This window comes from Lutra lutra, chromosome 8, assembly GCF_902655055.1.
Source record: "Lutra lutra chromosome 8, mLutLut1.2, whole genome shotgun sequence".
NCBI classification, from domain to species: Eukaryota; Metazoa; Chordata; class Mammalia; order Carnivora; family Mustelidae; genus Lutra; species Lutra lutra.
Window position 1 is genome coordinate 61770149 of NC_062285.1, and position 23662 is coordinate 61793810.

The window sequence follows — 23662 nt, forward strand, 5'->3', positions numbered from 1 at the left end:
CCAAAGGGTGAAATGGCAATGGTAGTTTCAGCTCAGCCTAAGTTCCTGTGCGAGGTGCTTTACAGAAGCAGGATGGGATGGGTGGCGTATGGGTCCCCTGTGACACACTTTGCAGACCTGGATGCCTGTGTGTGGGATGGAGCAGAGAGGTTGCCTGTGCTGGACGGAAAACCGGACAGGGTGGTGTCTAAAGACCCCTCCCTGATCCTGGAGTCTCGAATTGTTTCCTAACAGGCTCCTTCCCCGTAGGGGACATAGACTCTCTGAGGATGTCCCCACACCACCTCTTGCCAAGTATGGCTGACAATGTGAGGGTTCTTGGAAGTCCCTGATCACATTCTTCACTAGATAACTCTCCTGCCGCTGCTTACGCAGTGCCCATGTCCACCTACAAGTTTTGGATCCCCTTCTCTTCAAGGCTGAACATAAGTCTGAAATACCAACACCTTGACAGCTCAGTTCCTATCGCCAAGATTTAGTTGCCCCCCAAACACCTTTTTCAGCAAGCGGCTTTTGCCATAACCATATTAGAACTTGTCGTCAGTGATCAGAAGTGTGAAAGCAAACATGATGTCTGGATGAGATGCAGAAAGGAATCACTCGTGTTCCTCTTAGCACAGGAATACCGGTTTATATTTCTCTGCCAGCAAACCACAGTTATATGTACAAAGATCTCATCGGACAAATGGAGGTACAATCACGCTCAAGACAGGAGAAATGTTCAAATAAGTTATTACATTCTCTCAAGTCATTCCTCCTCCTTTCTTTCTGATGTTATATTTTGCGTCTTTGACACCCTTGGATCCCCTTAAACTAGTCTAGCATCATTATAGCCAATTAGACAACTTAGAGTTTCTTTCTAAGAATCTAAACAAGGAGGTGCACTTCTCTACATTTTAATTCCATTAATACTACTAGATTTCTTTTATAGCCCAAAGTGGTCTTAAAATTTTATGTACAGATTTTGCCTTTTATGACCTGCTAGAAAAAAGCATTTTGTTTTATATTAGTTTTGGGGTTTTGAAGGGAAGCTCTAGATTTTGGGAGGATGGAGAAGACCATCTTCAGAGATGGGGTGGTTAAAGGCAGAGGCTGTCAGAATGTCGCTCCAGGTCCTTCTGTCTGGGGTGCAGTGTTATGTCTCTTAAACACGGAAGCAGGAGGGTTGTTTTCACCACAGTGGGAGGCTCTCACTCTGCTGTTGGTAAGTGTTGGGGAGAACATAGATGCACTCCCTGCTAATCTCTTCCTTGACCAAGACTTTTCTCCCGGAAAGAGAAAAAGAGGTGATAGGAGTTCATGAAGAAATCCTTGACTTCTTGCCAAGGGCCACAGGCCAGCTTGAGCATCACCTACAGTGAGATTTGACCCAGTAGAATGTGTTGGGAGGCAACCGTATGTAAGACCCATGTGGTCCCAGGGGCTGCTAGCTGAGGGAAGGAATGTTTCCTTATAATGTTTCTTTTGCTAATCAGTACCCAGTTCTCCTAGCCTTTGGTTAATCATTAGGTAGACATTAGTAATTGTCCCTCCTGCCAGGCACGTAATTCCTACAAGGTCATACTCTCTAGTCATTAGCCTGGGGCCTGGTGGCAGGACCCCCCTCCTCCCCAGATCAGTCCCAGGGGAATAGACTCAAACGGGCATGTGGTCACTCCAGAACAGCAGCAACTTACATCTCTCCTGTCCCCTACTGGAAACCCATGCTAGGCTGCATCACACCCAAGTCCTCTATGGCTTATCACATGCGCACATGGAAGTCACCCGTTTGTTTTATTGTCCCTAAAAATGTGAGTGAACTCTGAGCAGAATTCGAAGCTTGCTTCTTCAGAATAAATATTGTTTATCTCTCACAAGGTGAAAGAAAAATCATACCACAGTTGGGTCCTGTATCTTCCTCTCTGGTAGAACATACCAAACGGGGCTCCATTATGTATCTCAGAACTATGAGCTGGGTATTTTACTGCCTGCTCTCACTTTCTCCTGTCCCTCAGCCAGAAGAGGTAATAAGGGACTTACCTTCGGAATCACCCTCCCCCTCAAGGATCTTAACTAAGTCAATATATGTCTGAATGCACTTCTTCCTTATCATCATCTTTTCACCTAAATTCCCCTTTTTATTGGCTGGTCAGTTTGGTCTTCACCCAGAGTGTTAGGTTTTATGTTCTTTCTCCCTGTGTTTGTTTTACCTCTGCTGAGCTCTGTCCCTCTTTTATGTTTTATGACCAATCTCTGGCATTCTGTCTGCTCTGCAGTCGGCCATTCTGTTCTCCCCCATCGATCTCCTTATGGCCGCATTGCCTATAGGGGAAGCAAAACACATGAGACATGAGACAGCCATGGAGCTGCCTTTCTTCCTGGGGTGAGGGAAGGCACATAAGGGAGTGACATCTGAGCTGAGCCCCAGGACAGGGGTTCACTGGGTGTGCGGGCGGGGGTTGGGGTTGGGAAGAGAGACCCCACACAGAGAGAATCCCATGATAGGCCAAGTACCTCTCAATGGCCCTTGCCAGAAAAATCCCTGCCTTATTTACTCAAATGTGGAATCAACTGCACGTATATACTGTTCTAGGGATAGATCTCCTACATCAGGGAGTGAGTGGTTTCATTTGGGGAGACTGGAACTTTTTTCTTTTTAGCATATAGGCTTTATTTTCAATTACCAAGTCTGTTTTAACCAAATGATTTGGAAATAATCTATGTGATCTTCCATGTCATTTTAGCTGTGCTTTTTCTTGAGGTGGGTTTGATAATGAGCTAGATGTACCAAAACAAAAACATGAGTTCGTCATTCAAAAATGTCTTCTCATTTTCCTAATCAAAATTTTCTCATCAGTTAGAAGAAATGCTTGGTCTTTAAAAGGAACTAGGTGCAAAAAAAGTGAATTATCTCAGTGGTCCAATGCATAGATTAAAAAATAGCCACAGAGTAATTAGATGAAAAGAACCATAGACATCATTTAGTTTGTGTCTATGTTACAGGTGAGGAATCTAGGGGTGGGAGAAATTGAGCAATTTGCCTAAAGTTACATGGTCATTGACCTAAGAGTCACTACAAGCCTTACCCTCAGCCCTTGCCCACGCCCCCCACCCCATCCCACGCCTCTTTCACACTTTCTCACTCAGATGTAACAGAAAGTGCATCATAGGCCATAAAAGCTTTCTTTCCTAATACTGTCTGAAAGTCATTTCAACTGAAATGACCTCAGAGAGCTATTTAGGCTTTGAATTAACATAGAGGATTTGCACTATTAGGGTTACTCAGATTCTAATGAGCAGCTCCTTATTTGGTAGAACATTTTTATTGAGGATTTTAAAAAGGGTGTGACTAATCGTTTCCAAAATTTGGATGCTACCAACAAACAGTGTTAACCATATAAATAAGCCTTTGCTCTTCTAAAATGTAAGGTCTGAGTATGTTCTTTTATAAGACTTGTTTTCTTTGCTTTAGGATACTTTTGACTTCCGTGACACTGCTATCTATATATTCAATAAACCTTCTTTTGATCTGTTCAAAGGAAACAGGTAAGCTGATAGTAGGTCTAATTTTGTTAAAGCCAGGATGAATGATTTGCATGGTGATACTGTGAACGAGTAATGCCCTCCCGGTTCAGCCACTGATTACTGAAGAGTACATTGACCTACAGTTCCTCAAAAACCTATAGTAGTATTTACCCAGAGAAACAGACACGGCACCATGGACCTTAAATTGTCTTGAACACCGAGAGAATAGCATTGCCATTTAAAGCAAACCCCCAATCATACCTGTTTTTGTAGTTTAAGATGACTTCATTTGAAAAGCTTCAGTTTTTCCTTAGGTCTTTATAAATTCAGAACAAGGATCCCATGTTTTGATATTATAGCCTTCAAGATTTTAAAAGTAAACAGTGCTTTCATTCCCTTTTGTGTATATTCCAAGGAGAAAATGGTATGCCCGAGGCAATGTGGGAGCGAGGATACTGGGGAAGGGCTCCAAGTTCTGGGCAGTGTAATACCTGAAGTGTTTATTTTCTATTCCTGGGACAAATGGATTCTGTTTGTAATACTTTGACTTTTACTTTAGCTGAAACCACATTGGCCAACTATTACTGTACAGAGATGACTCCATTTAACTGGGACATTTTGTAATAGATTGAGCATCTACCATTGTCTTGTTTAAACACCAGTCTTCTGAGAGATTGAACAAAGCTTTAATTATAGCCTGACCCACAATTGCTTTCTGTGAAAGTTTTGGAAACGTGAGCCGAACTGTCATAAAGACATATAAACATGTTTTCTTAATGAATGGTTTAGCAGTTTAGTATTTATCGAGATGAGACAGTTGAACATGTTGGGATATTCCTGTAGCCAAATTATTCTTTTGACAGATTTATCTATTGGTCTCTTTTCTGAGTTATGTATCTGTGAACTAAATTTTACAAATGATGAACATTCTGGTGTTGACTATTGTATGTTTGTTATTGTGTTTAGGACACACGAGACATTCATGGAATGTTATTAAGATTAAGATAATTCCTTATTAGCCTCATCAGTTCACGTAATTAAAGGAAAGTTTCGTCCCAACAATAAGGGTTTTTATTTTTATTTTATTTTTTTTAAAGATTTTATTTATTTATTTGACAGACAGAGCTCACAAGTAGGCAGAGAGGCAGGCAGAGAAAGAGGGGGGAAGCCCACGGAGCAGAGAGCCTGATCTCAGGACCCTGGGATCACGACCCGAGCCCAAGGCAGAGGCTTTAACCCACCGAGCCACCCAGGCACCCCAAGGATTTTTATTTTTAAATCAAATCTTTACTTTAATGATATGCACCAAACCTGAGAAAGGACATCAGAGTAGGAATCCCCCCACCCAGTAGAAAAATCTTCAAGATAGTTAAAAATAAGCCTTATGACCTAATAATTGAACTGTAATGCTTTTGTAGCCAACCTGAAAAAGGAGAAATGGTGGTCATGTCTGACATTTTAAAATGTCACGAGGTTGTGGCACCTTAAGCCTTGCAAAGCCCAAAAGGCTATATATGTGATTTTGAGAAAGACAGAATAACTTGGGGAATAGTCCCTCGAATGAGGATATCTTGGCTTTCTTTAACTTTTAGATCCCTGTCATTTCTTGTGTTCTCAACTATGATTTTTAAATAGGCTGCATGGTTTATGAAAAGCTGGGAGAACAGGTCTTTGGCACCACAGGGAAGCTCGTAATCTTTGGAGCCACCTCTCTACAGAACACTGGAGGTAAAAGGAACACACTTTTCTATACATAACTTTAAAGTATGTGAATATTATTATCTTTTCTAATTCTGGTGGTTGGGTGGCCCGATGAATTTTAACAAAATGGAAGCAGTATCGTTCTCATTGCTAAAATGGCACATGGAAAGTAAGGCAGAGAGAGCAGTCACTTATTTAAAACCAAGTATACTGAGTAGCTAAAACTGTCTTTGTGTCTTATTGAAGGTCAGTCTAAGAACAGGCTGGTAGCCTTTTATATAGCTTGCAACATGAGCCTTGGTATCTCCTTTCTAAAAATGTTCTCATTTTCCTCTAGCAATGCTGAGCTACCTCTTCATAGTCAAAAATGAGCTGCCCTCCGCCATAAAGTTTCTTATGGGAAAGGAAGAGACATTTTCGTAAGTGATAGACCATTTTTTTGTAAGATGACAAAAATATTCTTAATTTTAATGTGGACTAACCAAAGTTTTTGTTTTATGAAAACTACAGGAACCTGAGTTTTCTCTGGGTTGTTATTTTTTCTTTCTTTGTTGTTCCAACACATTTCTCTGGGGTTTTTATATAAATGAAAGAAACAGGGAAAGCCATTTGACGATGAGCATTTAAAAGGTAGATTTATCTGTCAAACTGCAAACAGTAGATGCTGCATCTCCCGGAGAGCCTGAAATCTATATCCAGTTTCTACAGAACAGAACAGATACAGAGTATTTTTAGCACAGACATATATTTAACACAGAAGTGGAACATGCAAACACATTAAGACCCTAGTCTCTTTCTTAAAGAAGGGAGCAGAGCAACATTTACATGAGCCAACTTCAATAAAGATCTAGCTAAGCTTGGAAAATGTTGGAGCTACACCTGACATAGCCATTGTTTTAACTCCCTCTTGTTTAATAGTTCTTGCCAGTCTTAGTTTCTTTGTTTTCTTTCAAGGCAGAATCATAGGAGCCAGAATTCCTCATGTTCTGTCATCAGGACTCAAGGTCAAATACAAGAGGTTAGGGAGAAAGCAATGCCTACCTGTGCTGACTTGTTTTTCAATGGTATTAGCCAAGCAAAACAAAATGGAACTTCTCCTTAAATAATTGATAAGACATGTTGTAATCTGACAGAATGCAGTGTGTGCATTCAGCTTTGAAACCACGTAAATTATTCAGAGGACTGCCCCATTTAGCTGGTGGGGGAGGGGGGAAAATCCCTCCTTCCATCACTAGGGAGAGAGACGATGGTAAATGGGAAGTGGTTGGATTAAAGTGTTTGGATAAGCCTGAATAATGATAGAAATTAATGGTAAAAATTAATAATAATAAAAATTCATTAAAATGTATTGTGAAGTTTTACATTTGAGAAAAAAATTTCACTTTCTATGAAAATATGACCCAACTTAAATGCCTTTTTCAGAGCCTGGTATGTGGATGGCCGCGTGCTGGTGGTAGTAGTTACCTTTGGCATAATCCTCCCTCTGTGTCTTTTGAAGAACTTAGGTAAGGAAAGAGCTTGTTTTTATCATAGTCTCTACAGTGCCCAGATGAGTCAGAAACCTAATGAAAATTAGTAACTTTGCCCCCTCTACTTTTAGTTGTAAGGTAAAGATTATGTGAATGATAAATTACAAGTATTAATCAGGCTTGCTTTAATATGGGCTAAAAACACTGGTCAGTATGTGACCTCGTAAGCAATCCCTCCATTGAGCTGTGGAGTGGGGAGGTGAGGCTCTGGGGCCAGCAACAGACTCAGTGCCGTATCAAAGAGCACAACTTACAGGCTACTCTGAGAAAAGTGCAGAATATGGAATTCTCCTTACACAAGGTTTTCAATATCCTGATTATTTAGATCAGTAGATTTTCAAATCTATTATCAAGACAGAAAGTTGCTTATATTTATCCCCTAAAGTATAGTGAATCATTCGTATATTATCGGAGTCTAACCCATCTCAATTATTTGCTTCATTGAAGGGAAAGATTGAAATGAAAGGTCAAAGGTTGCCATAATCTAGGTCCTAGCCACTTGGTTTTGATATTTTCGTGTGTCTATGTTTATATTTGGAGACAAATGTGCCTGATGTTGTGGGAATTGTATACATTGAATCATGTGGCCGGATTGGTATCTAGTCCAAAATGCATCACCTTTAATTCTGGGCTAATTCAAGGAAGACATTTAGATTAAAGTTCTTCCTGCAAATGATTGCTAACCTTAGTGTTTTGTTTTGTATGAATATCAACCCTCTGTAGCTGTTATGTAAGATCTAGAAGTAGATCTTAAAAACGACTTAATTTTATGGTTCCTAGGTCTGTGTTTTGGCTTCTCTGTGTATACACACATAGCTATTTTCAGTTTAAGGAGGGAAGCACTCTTTTTCTCTGGGAACAATGCAACCTCCCAGAGACCACTTAACTCTGCCTTTGTGGAAGTTACAGTGGATGGGGACACCAAGGGGAGCAAGGTGAAGATCCCCAGACGCTCAATTTATTCCTAGAAATCACTCATCTCCTCTGTGTGGGCCCCTCATCTGGGAAGAGAAGTACTATAGCTGATACTCAGTATGTACGCAATAGGTACATAATAAAGAATACCGAGATCAAGGAGTAAATGGATTTGGCTTAAGGCTCCATCAGAGTATAGCAACAGAGAGCTATGGCCGGGTTTGGGAGGCTCTTTTTCCCTGTCTGGGAATCTGCATTGTCTAGTGTTATCAGGAAAAACTAGAATCAAAGTGATAATACGATACTTTTATTTAAAGTCGCCTTTTTTTTTTTTTTTGCCAAATAAAGGAGCACTCTCAAATAATAAATCTATTCACATAGGCATATTTTTAGATTATTGGACCTATGCTGGAAATAATGCATTGAAAGAAACAAGGTGATACGTGAAATAATAATAAATTTTTTCAACTTTTCTTTTAGGGTATCTTGGCTATACTAGTGGATTTTCTTTGAGCTGTATGGTTTTTTTCCTAATAGTGGTAAGTGCTAATGAAATGATTGGCTTGGTTTTGCCACAGTACGATGCCATACAGCAGTTATTTATTATTTGGCTTTATTTGATAAAGTCTAATTGTTTCTCCTATATTTCTTAATACCAGGTAATCTACAAGAAATTTCAAATTCCCTGCACTGTTCCAGAGCTAAATTCAACAATAAGTGCTAATTTAACAAACCCTGACATGTGTACGCCAAAATATGTTACCTTCAATTCAAAGGTAAGTTTCCTCATCTTTTCAATATAAAAAAGAGCATTTTGTTAAGAGCATTATAGTTCTCCTATTTGTTGTCATTAAACTGCTTTGAAAGAATTCATTCTCAGCAGAACACCAAACCTACTGCTTCCCAAATCCCATAATTCAGAGACCTTTGAGAAATAGGCAAATATTAGATTTCATGCTTCCTCCTATCCGGTTTACATAAAGGACAACCTTAAGCATTCTCTGTGAAAATCTCTGTGTGGATTGTTGTCTCAGCTCCTCTCTTCCTTGTAGATCTTTCAAAACAGATTAATACCTCCTTAGCCCACTCCCTGCTCCTCCCTGGTGGTGATAGAAAGGCATCCCTCCAGTTTCCCAGCTCCCACAGCAGAAATACAGATGCTGAAATACAGACACACAAACTGACACTTTAAACTTTCACACAGTTGGGGTGCTGTTATTAGCATGGGGAACATTGGACTACAGAACCAGTCAGGCTTGGATTTAAATCGTTTGGCAAGCTACCAGACCCCCAAGTGAAAAACAAGGATACTGTTCTATATCTCACAGTGTTTTTTTAGAATGGGCCTGGTCCAGTGCTTTCACAGAATTAGAGCATGAGAAATGTTACTTTTCTTCCTCCTTCCTTCCTTTCTTTCTTTCTTTCTTTCTTTCTTTTTTTTTTGCATCAGAAGTTGTACTGAGTTTGAGAGTTTTAAAAAAGTCTTATCTAAGAAAACTAAAGAGATCAGATGCGATTGGGCCCGTTCAGGGTGGTATGGTCATATTATGCTAAGCGAAATAAGTCAATCAGAGAAAGACAATTAAATATGATCTCTCTGATATGAGGAATTTGAGAGTCAGGGCAGAGGGTCATGGGGGGAAGGGAGGGGAAAATGAAACAACATGGGATGGGGATGAGAGACAAACCATAAGAGACTCGTAATCTCAGGAATCAAACTCAGGGTTGCTGGAGGAGTGGGGGGTGGGAGGAATAGGTTGGCAGCGTGTGGACATTGGGGAGGGTATGTGCTATGGTGAGTGCTGTGAATTGTGTAAGACTGATGATTCACAGACCTGTACCCCTGGGGTAAATAATACATTATATGTTAATAAAAAAATACATAAAATAAAGTTACATGTTGAGAAGCCAATAAAAATGTTACGACCAGAAAAAAAAAGAAAGAAAGAAAGAAAGAAAACTAAAGAGAGCTCTCTTGCATGCAGGCACAATTCTAAGGACACAGCCAAAGTAGTGACTGGGGAAGTAGTTGTCTTTTTAGATGCCATCTTTTAAGTCTGGTTTGACGTGCCCTGTAGAGCAAAGAACAGTGGAACAGAGATGGAAGAAGCCCAGGGCATGTCACCTAACCTGTTGAAGGGAGTCGGGAGAGCGGCAGTGGTCTGTCTACCGATCAGGGTTGTTGTTGGGACTTGGTGAAATAATGCAGGGAACGTGCGGGGCGACCGGCCAGTGCCATGTAACTATGGGACGATGCTTTGCCTGAAGCAGTAAAATAGGATGTAGGTGAGGGGAACCCAAGAGCCCTGTGTGCCAAGTGCCTCATGTCTCAAGCTCGATAAGCCCTCTTAGAAAAGCTGCTTCTATTTTCGACACCAAAGCCCTCCTAATAATCGAGTAATCCAGGGATTCTGAAGAGCTGTCAGAGAAGACGACAGCACAGAAATATTGGAGCGGAATAATTTTTAGAGTAAAAAATGCTTCTTCATGATGTTTATTTTTCTCTCTCACACAGACCGTGTATGCTTTACCGACCATTGCCTTTGCTTTTGTCTGCCACCCATCAGTCCTGCCCATTTACAGTGAGCTTAAAGAGTAAGAGATTTGTTTTTTACCTTAGTCATTTTACCTTTTTTTACCTTAATCAATTTTTACATCCCCTCATTAATAGGCAAGTACTGTATTGAAATAAATAGATTTGTATAATGATCTGGCAGATGGATTCATCAGCCAGCTTCAACATTTACTTTCTGCCATTCTGGAGCAAGTACTATATTAAAGGAAAGAGAGAATAAGAAAAATCAGAAAACTGCATTATGTTTTGGCCATAAATACATAAAGTGGCCACCTATGTGGACTTTTTTGTTAAATCGGTTTTTCACATACTATATTACTTAGGAGAGTTCAAGTCTTTGTGTTGCTTTATGTGACTTATGCTTCCTTGCCAAGTGTTATAATCATAATCAGATTCATGTATAAACTGCAAAATGCGTTGTGTCTGATTTGGCTTGTATTGGTTTAGAGGGAAAAGGCTGCGAAATCAGGCAGAAAGAAATTAATGTTAAGGCCAAAAACTGGACAAGAGAATATAATTGTTCATTTTAAACTATTAAGATGATTCTGTGGATTTGTTTTTGATTGCTGTTTTAGAGAAAACTAAAGTCCTGCTTATAAATTTCCTCCTGGGTTCTCTTTTTAGCTGTTAGCAGACTTTACAGATAAAAATAGTCTTCATGGCAGAGTCTTAAGCTCAGAAAAGATATACAATATTTTCCATTTTGAAAAATAAAATGTCATTTAGCATTGATTCACTCATGACTCTTCCTCTTTCACATTTAATTGATATATGGGTAAGTTTTACAATATCTTTATCTATCTATGTGTACAGCAATCCTACTTTATGATCCTATACTTAGGACATTTAAATGTGTCTTTGACAACTTTTAAATTTAATAGTCCAGCTTTTAGTTTGTAATTTTCTGATCTGTGTGCATCTCAGTTTTTTCTGTTATGACACAAACAAATGTTATGACTATCATGGTCTGTTATTGAGTACAAGTCTCATAGACAAATTATTCTGGCCATTAAAGAAACTTAAATGGCCACCCAAACTCCCCGAGTAAACTTGACCTAAGAGATAGAGCGCTTCATCATCACAGCTGTGATCACTTGGGATTTATTGTTCTGGAAACAGACTTCCAAGTGCTTTCCCGAGGCTACTCAGTGGGAAAAAAGGAAACTAAATAACAGCTTTAGCAATAGAACACCTGAGATCAAGTTCCAGATTTGCCCGTGATCTCTGGGCTGGGAGAATAGTATTTGAATTTATTCTGCCCTTTTCCCCCGTACATGCTGAGTATGGAGATAATATCAAAAACAAATATTAAAAAAATATTTTCCTCCCTTTAGATGAGAACATGATATTCTTTCAAAAGAATGGGTAAGGGCATTTGAGGGATTGGTAGTTCCATGAATCACTCTCTCACATTATACGTTTGGCATTAAAGAAGCTATTTTAAACTGGCGTAATTGCTGGGGGCAGGGAAGGTGGATGGCGGGTAAGCTCCGCTGCTCAGATCTTCCCTAGCCCAACAGAAAGTTGTTAGTATTCTTCAGTGTTAACACCAGTACTTAAACTCAGTAACATGGTTTTTAATTTTTAAAATTCCCTTATCTTTGTTCTTAGTCGATCACAGAAAAAGATGCAGATGGTGTCCAATATCTCCTTTTTCGCCATGTTTGTTATGTACTTCTTGACTGCCATTTTTGGCTACTTGACATTCTACGGTAAGTGACTTCTGTTCGCACACAAATATATGTATTTGTAGATAAATTAGTGAAAAATCTGTATCCAAAGAACTTCTAATATTTTTTAAGAGATTTGTGTATTTATTTTAGAGAGAGAGTGAGAGAGCACGGGGCACGGAGGAGGGCAAAGGAGGAGAGAGAATCCTGAAGCAGACTCCCTACTCAGCCCAGAGCCCAGAACACTCAGCTCAGTCCCAGAGATCATTACCGGAACCAAAATCAAGAGTCAGCTGCTTACCCGACTGAGCCACCCAGGTGCCCCAATACCCAAATGACTTTTAACACGATAGCCCCCAAAAGCAACAAATCTACCCCTTGATTTTGCTGGTCTTTTCTTCTACATAAAGCAAATGGTGATGATTCCTTTACCTATTTGAGCAGACTGCGCAATAGAGAAATTACTGAAACAAGATACTGTAATTTTTTCTTCCTAATACTGTCCTTAAAAGAAACTGCATTGGGGTGCCTGGGTGGCTCAGTGGGTTAAGCCTCTGCCTTTGGTTCAGGTCATGATCTCAGGGTCCTGGAATCCAGGCCTGCATGGGGCTCTCTGCTCAGCAGGGAGCCTGCTTCCCCACACCCCCTCTCTGCCTGCCTCTCTGCCTACTTGTGATCTCTCTCTCTCTGTCAAATAAATAAAATCTTAAAAAAAAAAAAAAAGGAAGGAAAGAAAGAAACTGTTTTTTAAGCATGCCACCTTTACTGAGCAAAGTTGAAAACTATACCAGAGAAGGCTCTCCTAATTACTGGTGCAAATTGGGTCAGATTCCATTAATAGAGAAGAGAGACAGAGACAGATGTTGAAAGTGGGAAAGAGCAGGGTGCTACACTCATGACACTTGTGTTAATTAAAAATAAAACGCCTGATTGTTCACTGGAAGTTGGTGCCCTGCAAAGATTTGAAGGAATGGCAGGGATGGTTCAAAGGAATGAAATCTGAAAAAGAGAACAACTGGGTTTCATTTGTAACTTCTTGGCCCTGTAGGAATAGTTTTCTTTCTTTTATTAGGTCTTCCCCCTCTGCTATTCAGATGATCCTCAAGCTGTATTGAACATCTTTCATTATCATTATAATTTGGGACCTGATTTAAATTTGAATACCTGTATTTCACATTGTTCTCTATTAAATAATATTTCTTAGGGGCATCTTTTTTTTCCCATAAACACAAATGTCTCAAAATTTAAAGGCGCCTGGGTGGCTCAGTGGGTTAAAGCCTCTGCCTTCAGCTCAGGTCGTGATCCCAGGGTCCTGGCATCGAGCCCCAAATCGGGACTCTCTGCTCAGCGGGGAGCCTGCTTCCTTCTGTCTCTGCCAGCCTCTCTGCCTACTTGTGATCTCTGTCTGTCAAATAAATAAAAAAAATCTTTTGAAAAAAAAAATTTAAACACGTTTGCAGATTATTAATTCAGCCTGGAGGGAAATGGCTACCTGATTACAGAGTTGTATTGTCACCATTTTCACAAGTAATGGCAAACAGCATTGTCTGATGAATCCACAAATGCCATGTTGAATTTTTGCATAAAAATAGTGTTTCTAGGTTGCCTGCAGAATTGCAGGGCTGGAGGTAGGTAAAGGGAGGGAGGGAGAGCTTCATGTTTCTTAACAGTCTCACTGTTATCTTGTTCCAGCCACGAGTTTTCTTTGCAAATCCATATTTTTTCTTCACATAAAATAAAATACCACACCCTTTTGTAGTCTTTGGTTAAAGAAAAGGGCTCAGCTATTTTTAGATCATTATAAATTTTGACTCAAGAAAATTCGAACTAATGAGATTTTTATTATAACCTAGGCTCCCTTTTCCAAAACTGAGCCCAATCTATGGCACAGAGTAGAATTGGAATTCCACCCCCAGAATCTTGAGACCCGTGCAGTGAGAAGACCTTACAGGAGACATGGCAGGAGGGGAAGGAGGTCTTGTCAAAGCAGTGAGCATTCACAGGGACTGCCATTCTAGCTTTGGTTGTCTTTGAAATCACATCCTGAAGTTCAGAGTTAAGAAAAAGTTCAAAGTGGTACAAAAACTAGATTTTTTTTTTTTTTTTTTTAGTAAAAAAACATACATGGAAGTGAATTCTTTGCTGCTGGTGGTGAAGTTTGTACCTCTGCTGGTTGGCCCCTGGAAGCTGAGTGATAAGAGGAGAGTCTGGAAGGCTCTGTGGGGCCTGCTGTCCACCCAACAAGGCTGAGGCAGTGTAGTGTCCTTTGACGAGTGGCAGCAATTGGGGAAAGTGTAGATTAAGAAGGATTCTGTATTTCGACTGGATGTTCTTTTTAGCCCCAATTTATGCCTAGGCTGAATTTGGTATAAATCGAGCACCCCCATACTGGGTAGCGGCTTGTAGTGATGACTTTACAGTCATCATTCCTCTTAAGGTGACATACGGACAGGTGGCGCCTGTCTCACACAGGGCATTTTTCTTCTCAACTTCACAAACTGTTTCAATAGTCATTGCAACACCCAGGACATTGCTTTCCTTGCCTTTTAGGTTGTTCTTTGTTGTTCTTTGTTGTTCAGATCAACTGTCATTCAGCAACGTGCCTTGTTTCTCTCTCAATACTCTCTTTTGCTCGCTTCAGAAAACGTGCAGTCAGACCTCCTTCACAAGTACCAGAGTAAAGATGACATTCTCATCCTGACCGTGCGGCTGGCTGTGATTGTTGCTGTCATCCTCACGGTGCCCGTGTTGTTCTTCACGGTGAGTAACAGGCCGCGGGGCCCTGTAAGAAAAGCCGAGGTCTCGCCCTTAGCTCCCTGTTTGAAGCCTGCCCCACAGAGAGCCCGCTGCGGGGAACATCCCAGGGTCACTGGAACGGTACCAAGAAGGCACCTCAAGACTCTGGGGTCAGTGAGATAGGGCAGGCTCTGCTGGGATGAACCTTAATTCTCATGAATCTGTTCCTTCTTCAAAATGTAGACAGAGTGTTCGGATCTTGCTCGTGCGTGATGAGAGAACAGAAACGGACCGGAAGAGCACACACTTAGTCAGATAAAGACAGAAATTATCCCCCACCAGAGCTAACTACCTATTTGTAAATAAACATACTTTCCTTAAGCCAAGCCCCCTACCTGTAATCCTGCACAAGGACTTACAAAACATTTCCCAGATTCCTGTGCACCAGGACATGTGTTTCTGCTGAGGACACGTCGGTTGGTGTGCCAAGGGCCCTCACAGAGCCTTTGTTTTCTTTTCCTGTAGGTTCGTTCGTCTTTATTTGAACTGGCTAAGAAAACGAAGTTTAATTTGTGTCGTCATATCTTGGTTACCTTCATACTCTTGGTTATTATCAACTTGTTGGTGATCTTCATACCCTCCATGAAGGATATTTTTGGGGTCGTAGGTATGGCTTTATGAACTTTCTACTTCTCATTCTCCGCTAGCTGTTCAGAAAGCTAAAATTCCTGTAACGACTGCTGTAATGACTTCATTTTTTTTTCTTATTTTACAGGAGTCACATCCGCTAATATGCTTATTTTCATTCTTCCTTCATCTCTTTATTTAAAAATCACAAGCCAGGATGGAGATAAAGGAACTCAAAGAATTTGGGTATGTCTCAGGCCAGCCAATCTTTTTCTGATTAGTTTTTCACTTAAATTTACCAAATAAATAGTCCATCTCCCCCACCTAATCCTACTTTTAGCGGCCTCAAAAGAGGAGCAGCAGTCCTGTCGTTTTCCCCTTTGGGAGATTGAAAATACCGTATCCGACTCTGATCTGTTCTCTGAAGATGTCTTACTCTTATTGTGCCTTAACTTGGGCTCTGAGCTAGGGCAGGGCCAGCTGGGAAACTAGACGTCTGTCATCCTGTGTCTCTGTGGGGCGATGCCTTGTCTTTAGCAAGCTAGGAAAGGGAGAGGTACTCGAAGACTTGATGCAGCCTGCTGTTTCCGTACATTCCCGGTCCCGTAACTCTGACAGCCCAGGGCACATGGGATCCCTTCCTGAGAACGGCGGCGTTCGCTTAAAGAGACCTCTTCTAATTCGGCAGAAATACTTTGGAACAACAGACCTGGATTCAGAAACTACCTTTCTAAAAGGGGATTCTTGTTTCCAGGTCTGGTGAAGTTCAAAGGCATCTTGAAGGTGCCGCACTTGGAGACAGTGAGGGAAGCAGGGGTGGAGTGGTGGCTGCCTGAGCACCTCCTGGAGCACCATTTTGTTTGGCCTCAGAGAAGGCTTCTCAGCTGCCCTTCCAGATAGTGTCAGCGCTCCAGTGCACACATGACCCGAATCAACAGAGCCGGGTGAGAGATGCAGGCAGGAGGAATCATCCTTGTGCTTTTAGGAGAAGCAGCACTGATCTGGTAGAGCATCTGCCTCCCCAGCAGGATTCTCCCTGAAACCATAAGCTCCACATCCTTCTGAACCATACCAGGAGGGGCTTCATAAGCACAGAGAGAGAGTGGTCACTCTGGCATAGCAGTAAAATACAATGCACATGAAATCTGAAAGTGCCAAAGGCCTGTTGCCTGTGAGTTCTGTGGGCCTCCCCAGCCCTGCTCTCACCTTAGAACTGGTCGTAGGATCTAGCAGAAAGCATTAGACAAAGGCTCCTGTCCATGTGGGCCCCTCAGGAAGTTAAACCAGACCTCCGATGAAAAGCCTGTGGACAACCCCACCATTTGCCTCTTCTCCTTCCCTTAGCTCTATCCTCCAGGTTCAAGTTCAGCCCCCTTGGCTCTCAAGTTCCTTCATGCTTTTCCCTGCAAAACTGTGGTTGGATACTTTCAAGGCCAAGCAATTTCTAATCTCATGCTCTCCAGAGTCTGGTTTTAGTAACCTGTACCCCTTCTAGCCTTCCTCAACCCTTACAATAACTTAGTTCTGGACGCCCATTTTCTGTTTCACTTGATCAAATTGACTTTGCTTTTATATATCTTTTCCCCCACTTTTTCAAATAGAAATGTTTGCCTGCCAGTGGTAACTTCAGTTGGTTGGTAAAAAGTAACAAAATGGCCTGCATATTTTCAAAGTCCTTTCTCTCTCTCTCTTTTTTAGTTGTAATCTTAGTTTGAAAGAAACTGTAAGGATACTCAGTGAGTAGAATGGATTCATTCTGAGGTGACCGTGAAGTCAACAAAAGAATATGGGAGATGGCCCTGCATAGCTAGTTCTTGTTTGCCCCTCCTTGGAGAATCAGAGCCATACAATCCTGGAATGATTCTCAGAGTTTGCCAATGGTTGTAACAGACTCCAGATACAAGGGGACACAGAAAGAGAGGGAAAAGCATTTCTATTTGTTTCCCAGGTGTATGTGGGAGATGTTGGCTTCCCTGAAAATAACCCATGCTTTTATGTTGCTCCAGGCTGCCCTTTTTTTGGTCCTGGGGGTGTTGTTCTCCCTGGTCAGCATTCCCTTGGTCATCTACGACTGGGCCTGCTCATCAAGTAGTGACGAAGGCCACTGAGACCAGCTGAGGACAGGAAACATTCCAGCCCGTGGCTCGGTCACGTCACCACACAGCAGCAGTCTATCATCACTTCTTTTGCAAGTTTACAGAAGCAAAACAGGAATTCACAGGATACTTAAAATGGAATAACACTTCGGTAGCAAAACAAAAACCTGTTTCTATAATAGTTCCTGTCCCTCTAAGAGTTGGGATCAGTTTAAGGATTGTGGATTTTTTTTTTAAGTTTCATGCAATTGTATTTCTCAGTACCCTTCACAATCAGTTATTTTTCATTCTCCTAACTCTATTTTTTTGTGGTTTCATGGTCCTTTAGAACCTTGGAAACATAATCATCGATCATGTTTATTTATTATGCGTCCAGGTTCTGAAATCATTTTCTTGCCGGTGTTCCACTCACACCATCGGTATCTTTTTAGAAGAGAAAAGAATCTTGAATTGTATATAGTTATTTTGCTTTACAGAAAAAAAAAATGGTTTCATAAGTATTTTGCCTACTTTGGTTACCATAGCACACAGGGATAATCATAAGAGAGTGACAGGGTGTGTGCCATTGCTGGGTCAGAACCTGCCCAATATTTGAGGGGGCCCTGATCACCTGGCAGCCAGGTTCTGGTGGTCCATGGCCTCACTAGTACCACACCCTGCATCCTGGGGAGACCTTTTCCAATGAGTGTTCTTAGCTGGGAAGGGGGTGAGAATGATTTCTTACCTTGGTAAACATCTCAAACTACACATTTGGGTTATCTAGCAAATGAAGTTTTGTTTCCCTCTTGGCCAGTCATGTCAAAGTTACTCTAATCTGAGTCACCTTCCACTGAGGGAGACCCACAACACCTTTGTAATAAATTGAGAAGCACGAGTATTGCAAAAAGAGCATCCAAAATGCCTAAGCAAATATTCCTCTGATGCAAATAGCCTTCAACCCTACACCTGTATTGTTGAAGGGAGAAAAAAAACACTTTTTTAAATTATACACCCAGCAGCTTTTACTCATGTCCACCAGCTTTTGCACAGGGAATAATGTGTATCTAACCAAGGGTGATCTAGGATAAGTAATTCCTGTTTTATATTGGGTACTTTAGGGGGTCTTTAAAAGACTTGTTTTATATCTATAAATTTAGGTTATTACAAATACAAGATTTTTGTACCTTAAATAAGCCTCATTCCTATTTCTTCTCCATCAATAATCCACTCAGAGTCTTGAAAAAAGAAAGATAGAAAGCAAGCAAGCAAGCAAGCCCTCAGAGATAGCCTTTGAGAAGAACTTGTGACAGAATCAGTGTACCTTCCTTCCCTCAGACAGGGACTTTGGTGCCTGTGCTGTCTCCTCTTCTCATCCCTAACCAAAGGGTGGGCTGTTACCGCCCACCTGACATGACCCACACAGGAGGACAGAGCTGCCTCACACCCCTACTCCAGCCCCACTATCTCCTAAGGGGGATGGAAGGAAATTACACAGAGACTACAAGAGAAGAGAGTTGGGGGTAAGACATAGCTTGGAAAGTTGTGGGACCGCAAGGAAACCCAGAATTACATCCTCCTGAAGCTGGACCATCACCTGTGATTGGATTGTCTCTATAACACAGCAAGAAATGTTGGTGCTCTCTGAGCTGGTCTTTTGAAACAGGACTTGTGTTTTATTTATATTCTGGTTGAATTTCTCAAACACATAAGTTCACCAAGCACAGATTCCTTATCCAGAGATACGGAGACTCTAACCACAGACTCTTGGGAGGAATTCCAAGCACTTAGCTCTGAGTTCTGTTCCTCCCTCACTAAAATCCCTAAAGGCCTTTACTCACCATTCACTGGGAGTAACAAGGAGCTGTCCCTTCCCTCTTTCAGACTAATGTTCCATAGAAAAGGCAGACATCGAAGCACCTTGTTGTGATCCTCTTGGGGGGAGAGGGAAAGGCTATTTCCTGCATTTCTTGGTAGGATCATTCATAGCATTTAATGTAATGGCTCCAGAATTACATCCACCTTAGGTCAGAGTTTCGGTAATTAGATATGAATACCTACCCATACGTGAATACTAACCTAGTAAAATCCACAGCCATCTCTGTCCTTTTCAGCGATGTCTTCCATATTGGATGAACTGGGAGAGAAATTAAGCAAAACAAGTCAGGTGGCCCCTCAGAGGCTTGTCTAGGGCACCGAGTAATGAAATAGCCAGGTAGTAGACGGACCCGCCATTAAAAAAAATATACTTAGTTGAGCTTGCAAGCAATATTATGCTACTTTCTATTTTCCTCATTAGTTTAGAACAATTCATTTGACACTCACAAAGTCAACTTAGAAAATTACCATTAACTTTTGGGATGGGTAGTGGTATTTTGGGATATCTGGATTTTATGTGTCAGGACAGGGAATTTTTATTATTATTTAAAATATTTATTTAGAGGAGGCACATTGTTGTTGATGTCTGTGATACTGCAGGTTTTTAAAAATCTTTGTATGTTTATCTAAGTTTATTTTTGACAGGATATAATAGACCCTACTGTAATTTGTCAAATACCACGGATTAATTATATCATTTGTGTGGGATTAGCTGTAAAGTGTACTGCAATAATTCTTCTTGTTCAGAATAGTGAACTGGTAGCCAAAAATATATGTATCACAGATGTTAGGTAGAATTTAAACAGCAGTCAAGTGCTATAGAAGTTTTTCTGCTAAATTAGTAGACTAAAGAATATTATACCTTAGCCACTGGGAGCAGCACGTTTTCCTTTGGTAGATAGAACCTTAACACTAGCGAACAGTGCCAGTTTCATATTTTGGATTTAGAACTGTTCTCTAGTTATTATAACACAATATGCCGTAAATCCCTAATTTACCTAATGTTACTTACTGGGAGTGGAGTAGGAAAGGATGTACAGGAAAGAAATCTAGTCTCGTTAAACACAGGCTGTCCCCAATTTATAAGCAGATCATGTTGCGAAACCCTGTTAGGTGGTTGTTTGCAAGCTGGAATGTATTTTCCTCTAAAAACCAGGTTATACATGGTGTTTAGGCCTCCAGAGCAGCTAGGAAAGATGATCAGACCCATCATTCAGCAGAATAGGATAATATAACATGATGGCTAAAAAGCCTTAACAGCCAAAAATAATATTATTTTGAAGGAGTCTTTGTTCGGAGTTGCCAAGAGTATGTCACTCCCGTTAGTGGAATCTGGACTGCCCACGCCAGCTGCCGGACGGTGGGGGTAGGGTCACCACCAGTGAGTGGAGATCAGCGGGGCCTGACGCAGGGTCTCTAGCAAAGGAGGGGAAAAAGAAGTCCAGGGCCACCGGAGAACCTGGTGGGAGGAGGAGGGGAAGGAGGATGAGGAGGCTTCTTGTGAGCCCCCCAGGGACATTCCTCAGCTGGTAGCTTTCCTTTTGCCTGGAGGTCTCAGACTTGGCCTGACTTTTCTGTTCATAGGACCTGCTGCTCCTATAGTTTGTCTCTTCCCCTGCCTGTTAGAGAACAGGGTGTTGCACAGCCTCTCTCGTGTGCCAGTCACTGGAGCCAGCCCGCACGTAGCACTTTTAGTGGGTTTCGTGCTAGTGAACCATGGTTTAACTGTCTAGTAATCAGGTCGGTGTAAGAAAGCTCCCTCCTGACATTCCTTCTTTCTATTTGCAGACCCTGTTGAGAAAGGCACCTTGGGGGCGGGGAGGGAGGGGGATAGTCAAGGGGCTGGAGGTGGACTAGGGACTGGGATAAGATTCCTGTGATTGAGAGACACACCGGAAATGGCCGCACAGCTGACTTCCTTCTGGAGTTGGATTCAAGCCTCTAAGCCCGTGGTCCTCACAGTGTGGTCCCCAGACTGGCGGCAGCAGCATCACCCGGGGATTTGTTGGAATGCAGGGTTTGGGGTCCCAGCCCAGAACTAAGGAAAAAAGAAACTCTCGGGGCGGAAACCCTCAGCAGTCTGGGTTTGAACAAGCCCTCAGCCTGATCTCTATGCACGATAAGTGTGAGAACCACTCCCAGTCCATTCGTCTGTCATTTCTTTTCTCCCCATCAGTCCTACCTCAGAGTATGGTTCCTAGGAGATGCTGGTGTCGGTGCTCAGTCGTCAAGGAAGGCCGCCTGCCCTCAGGTCTGTCAGCCTGGGCTGAGGGGCACTCAGATGACATTGTGTGAGGCTGTGAAGAAATGGAAGTAAAGTGTTTGTGTTTTTGCGGAGAAGGAAAAGAAAATATCCTTTGTAAAGGCAGCCTTAGATGAAATACTGAATTCGCATCAGGAGTAAGCTCTCCACAGCGTTCGCGCGCAGTGTGATGAGCCGCCTATCCTCTTCAGGCGGATCTCTAGAAAGGTCTGTACTGCATAAGCACCTACAAACTGCTCGGAAAGGGATGGAGAGCTCGGCTCCATTTCAGTAAATCACAGTGCTGGAAGGCACATGCATGAGGGTGGGGAAGAGGTTGAGGACATGATAGATATTTGATCTGATGGCTCAGAGCAAAAGCCACGCGTTTCCCTCAGTTTATCCAGGTAAATGGCTTGAGGCTTAGAAAGGGCAGAAGCTTGAAGAACAGAATTCCTCCATTTCACTTCACTGTCAGCTTGTAGCCACTCTCAAAACAGAGAAGATACAGACTGTGCCATTTAGCAGTGCTAATAAATGGTTTTCCTGAGCGATGGCAGAGCTGGGGATCCTTTAGCAACAGAACATACTTCCTCCAAAATATACACAGGGAATTTATGATGACATAGGGCTTTCAGGTACAAATTGGGTATAGGGTGGCTAACAACTGAAAAATATCGCTAAATCGAAAAGGGAGAGTTCTTGAAAATTGTAACATTCACAAGGCTCGGTCATTTTCCTTTAGGGTTTTCTCAGAGGAAGGGCTGCAAACTGGGCCCATCTGTCTACAGGCTTGAATTTGTGTTTTTAAAAGGAAGAATCTATGCAGCTGAGGTTTATTGTAGAAAATACTTCATTTGTATGTAAATATGTTGTAAATAAATAGGAGGCTGTATATTTTTGCAGTTGTTGATCCACACTGAAATAGAAGTCTGCGTATCAAGAATCTAGTATTTGCATATCAAGAATAAATGTTGTCATAGATATTAGTGGTTTTGTTTGGGAATTAGAAAAAATTTACATTCTCGCCCAGGTAACATCATTCTCTCAGTGTAAACGTGGAATCTAAAAATCTTCCTTAATTGTTTAGAAAGCAAAATGTCGGAGAAATAGTTGCATTGATTTCTTATACTGGTATTAAGCTCCATTATTTAAGAGATAATCCTCTGAGCTACAAATAAGGAATATTTAGACCCAAATTATTCTCATATAGAAATAGATACACCCAAAATGACAAACTGTTTCTTCAAAATGCTCTTATGCTGTTAACACTGATACCACTACATAGTATTTATGAAAACAGAAGTGGGGGAGAATTTTTTTCTTTTCAAAATTAAGTTGAATTGCTGCATTTCCCAAATGTTGGGATCTTTGGGGGTGGGGGGGACCTGAACATTAACTATGAGCACACATTTGAAGGACAAAAGAAGACCATTATTTTATCAAGCTTTTGAAAGTCTTGCATGTTTGCCTTCCATTTTCAGTGTTGACACCAACATAAACCTCTTAAGTCATTTTTTCCCAAAACACTTGAATCTTGACCATTGGTACGTAACTCATTCTCCAGAGTCTTTGTTGTATTTTAGACTTCATATAGGTCCAGTATGTGTAACACACCGCTTTTATTCATGTAAAAACTTGTAAATGACTTTCAGATGAGTGATAGAAGTGAGTCACAAGTCACAAAACTTTGCTATTCATGGTTAATCAAATAGTTTATTTTCCCCCCAGGATATGGTGTAAATAAAGAAATATAAGAAATTCTGTTCTATAATTGCTCTGTTAACATAGTTTTTAAACATTAAAAGTGTGAGCTAAAAGTATTTTTGAATTTTGCCTTTCTTCTTTTGGGATGTAATACTAAAATGGGGGGGAGCGTTTGATCTTTGGAGACAGATTTGCACACAATTTGTCAGTGTCCTAGAACATTACTTGTTCATGAAAGCTTATATTTATGTACCCAAACTTGAAAAAAAAATTCTTCTGATAGAAATCTAGGGGCGCCTGCCCCTAGGCTTAGTGGGTTAAGCCACTGCCTTCAGCACAGGTCATGATCTCAGGGTCCTGGGATCGAGTCCCGAGTTGGGCTCCCTGCACAGCAGAGAGCCCGCTTCTCCCTCTCCCTCTGCCTGCTGCTCTGCCTACTTGTACTCTCTCTCTCTCTCTCTCTGTCAAATAAATAATTAAAAAACTTTAAAAAAAATCTATCTTGG

General features: G+C 41.3%; 1 protein-coding gene across 1 annotated transcript in view; it reads left to right on the forward strand.

Moving 5' to 3' along the window:
* Nucleotides 1-23272, forward strand: part of SLC38A1 (solute carrier family 38 member 1) — a 70570-nt gene extending 47298 nt beyond the window's left edge. Inside the window, exons 6-17 of the mRNA XM_047743001.1 lie at nt 3452-3525; nt 5140-5232; nt 5543-5624; nt 6628-6710; nt 8130-8188; nt 8309-8425; nt 10165-10244; nt 11836-11936; nt 14536-14654; nt 15156-15297; nt 15406-15503; nt 17264-23272. Of these exons, the coding sequence (XP_047598957.1) occupies nt 3452-3525; nt 5140-5232; nt 5543-5624; nt 6628-6710; nt 8130-8188; nt 8309-8425; nt 10165-10244; nt 11836-11936; nt 14536-14654; nt 15156-15297; nt 15406-15503; nt 17264-17365 (1150 nt within the window). The 3' untranslated portion in view covers nt 17366-23272. The remainder of the gene's footprint in view (nt 1-3451; nt 3526-5139; nt 5233-5542; nt 5625-6627; nt 6711-8129; nt 8189-8308; nt 8426-10164; nt 10245-11835; nt 11937-14535; nt 14655-15155; nt 15298-15405; nt 15504-17263) is intronic.
* The last annotated feature ends 390 nt before the right edge of the window (nt 23273-23662 follow it).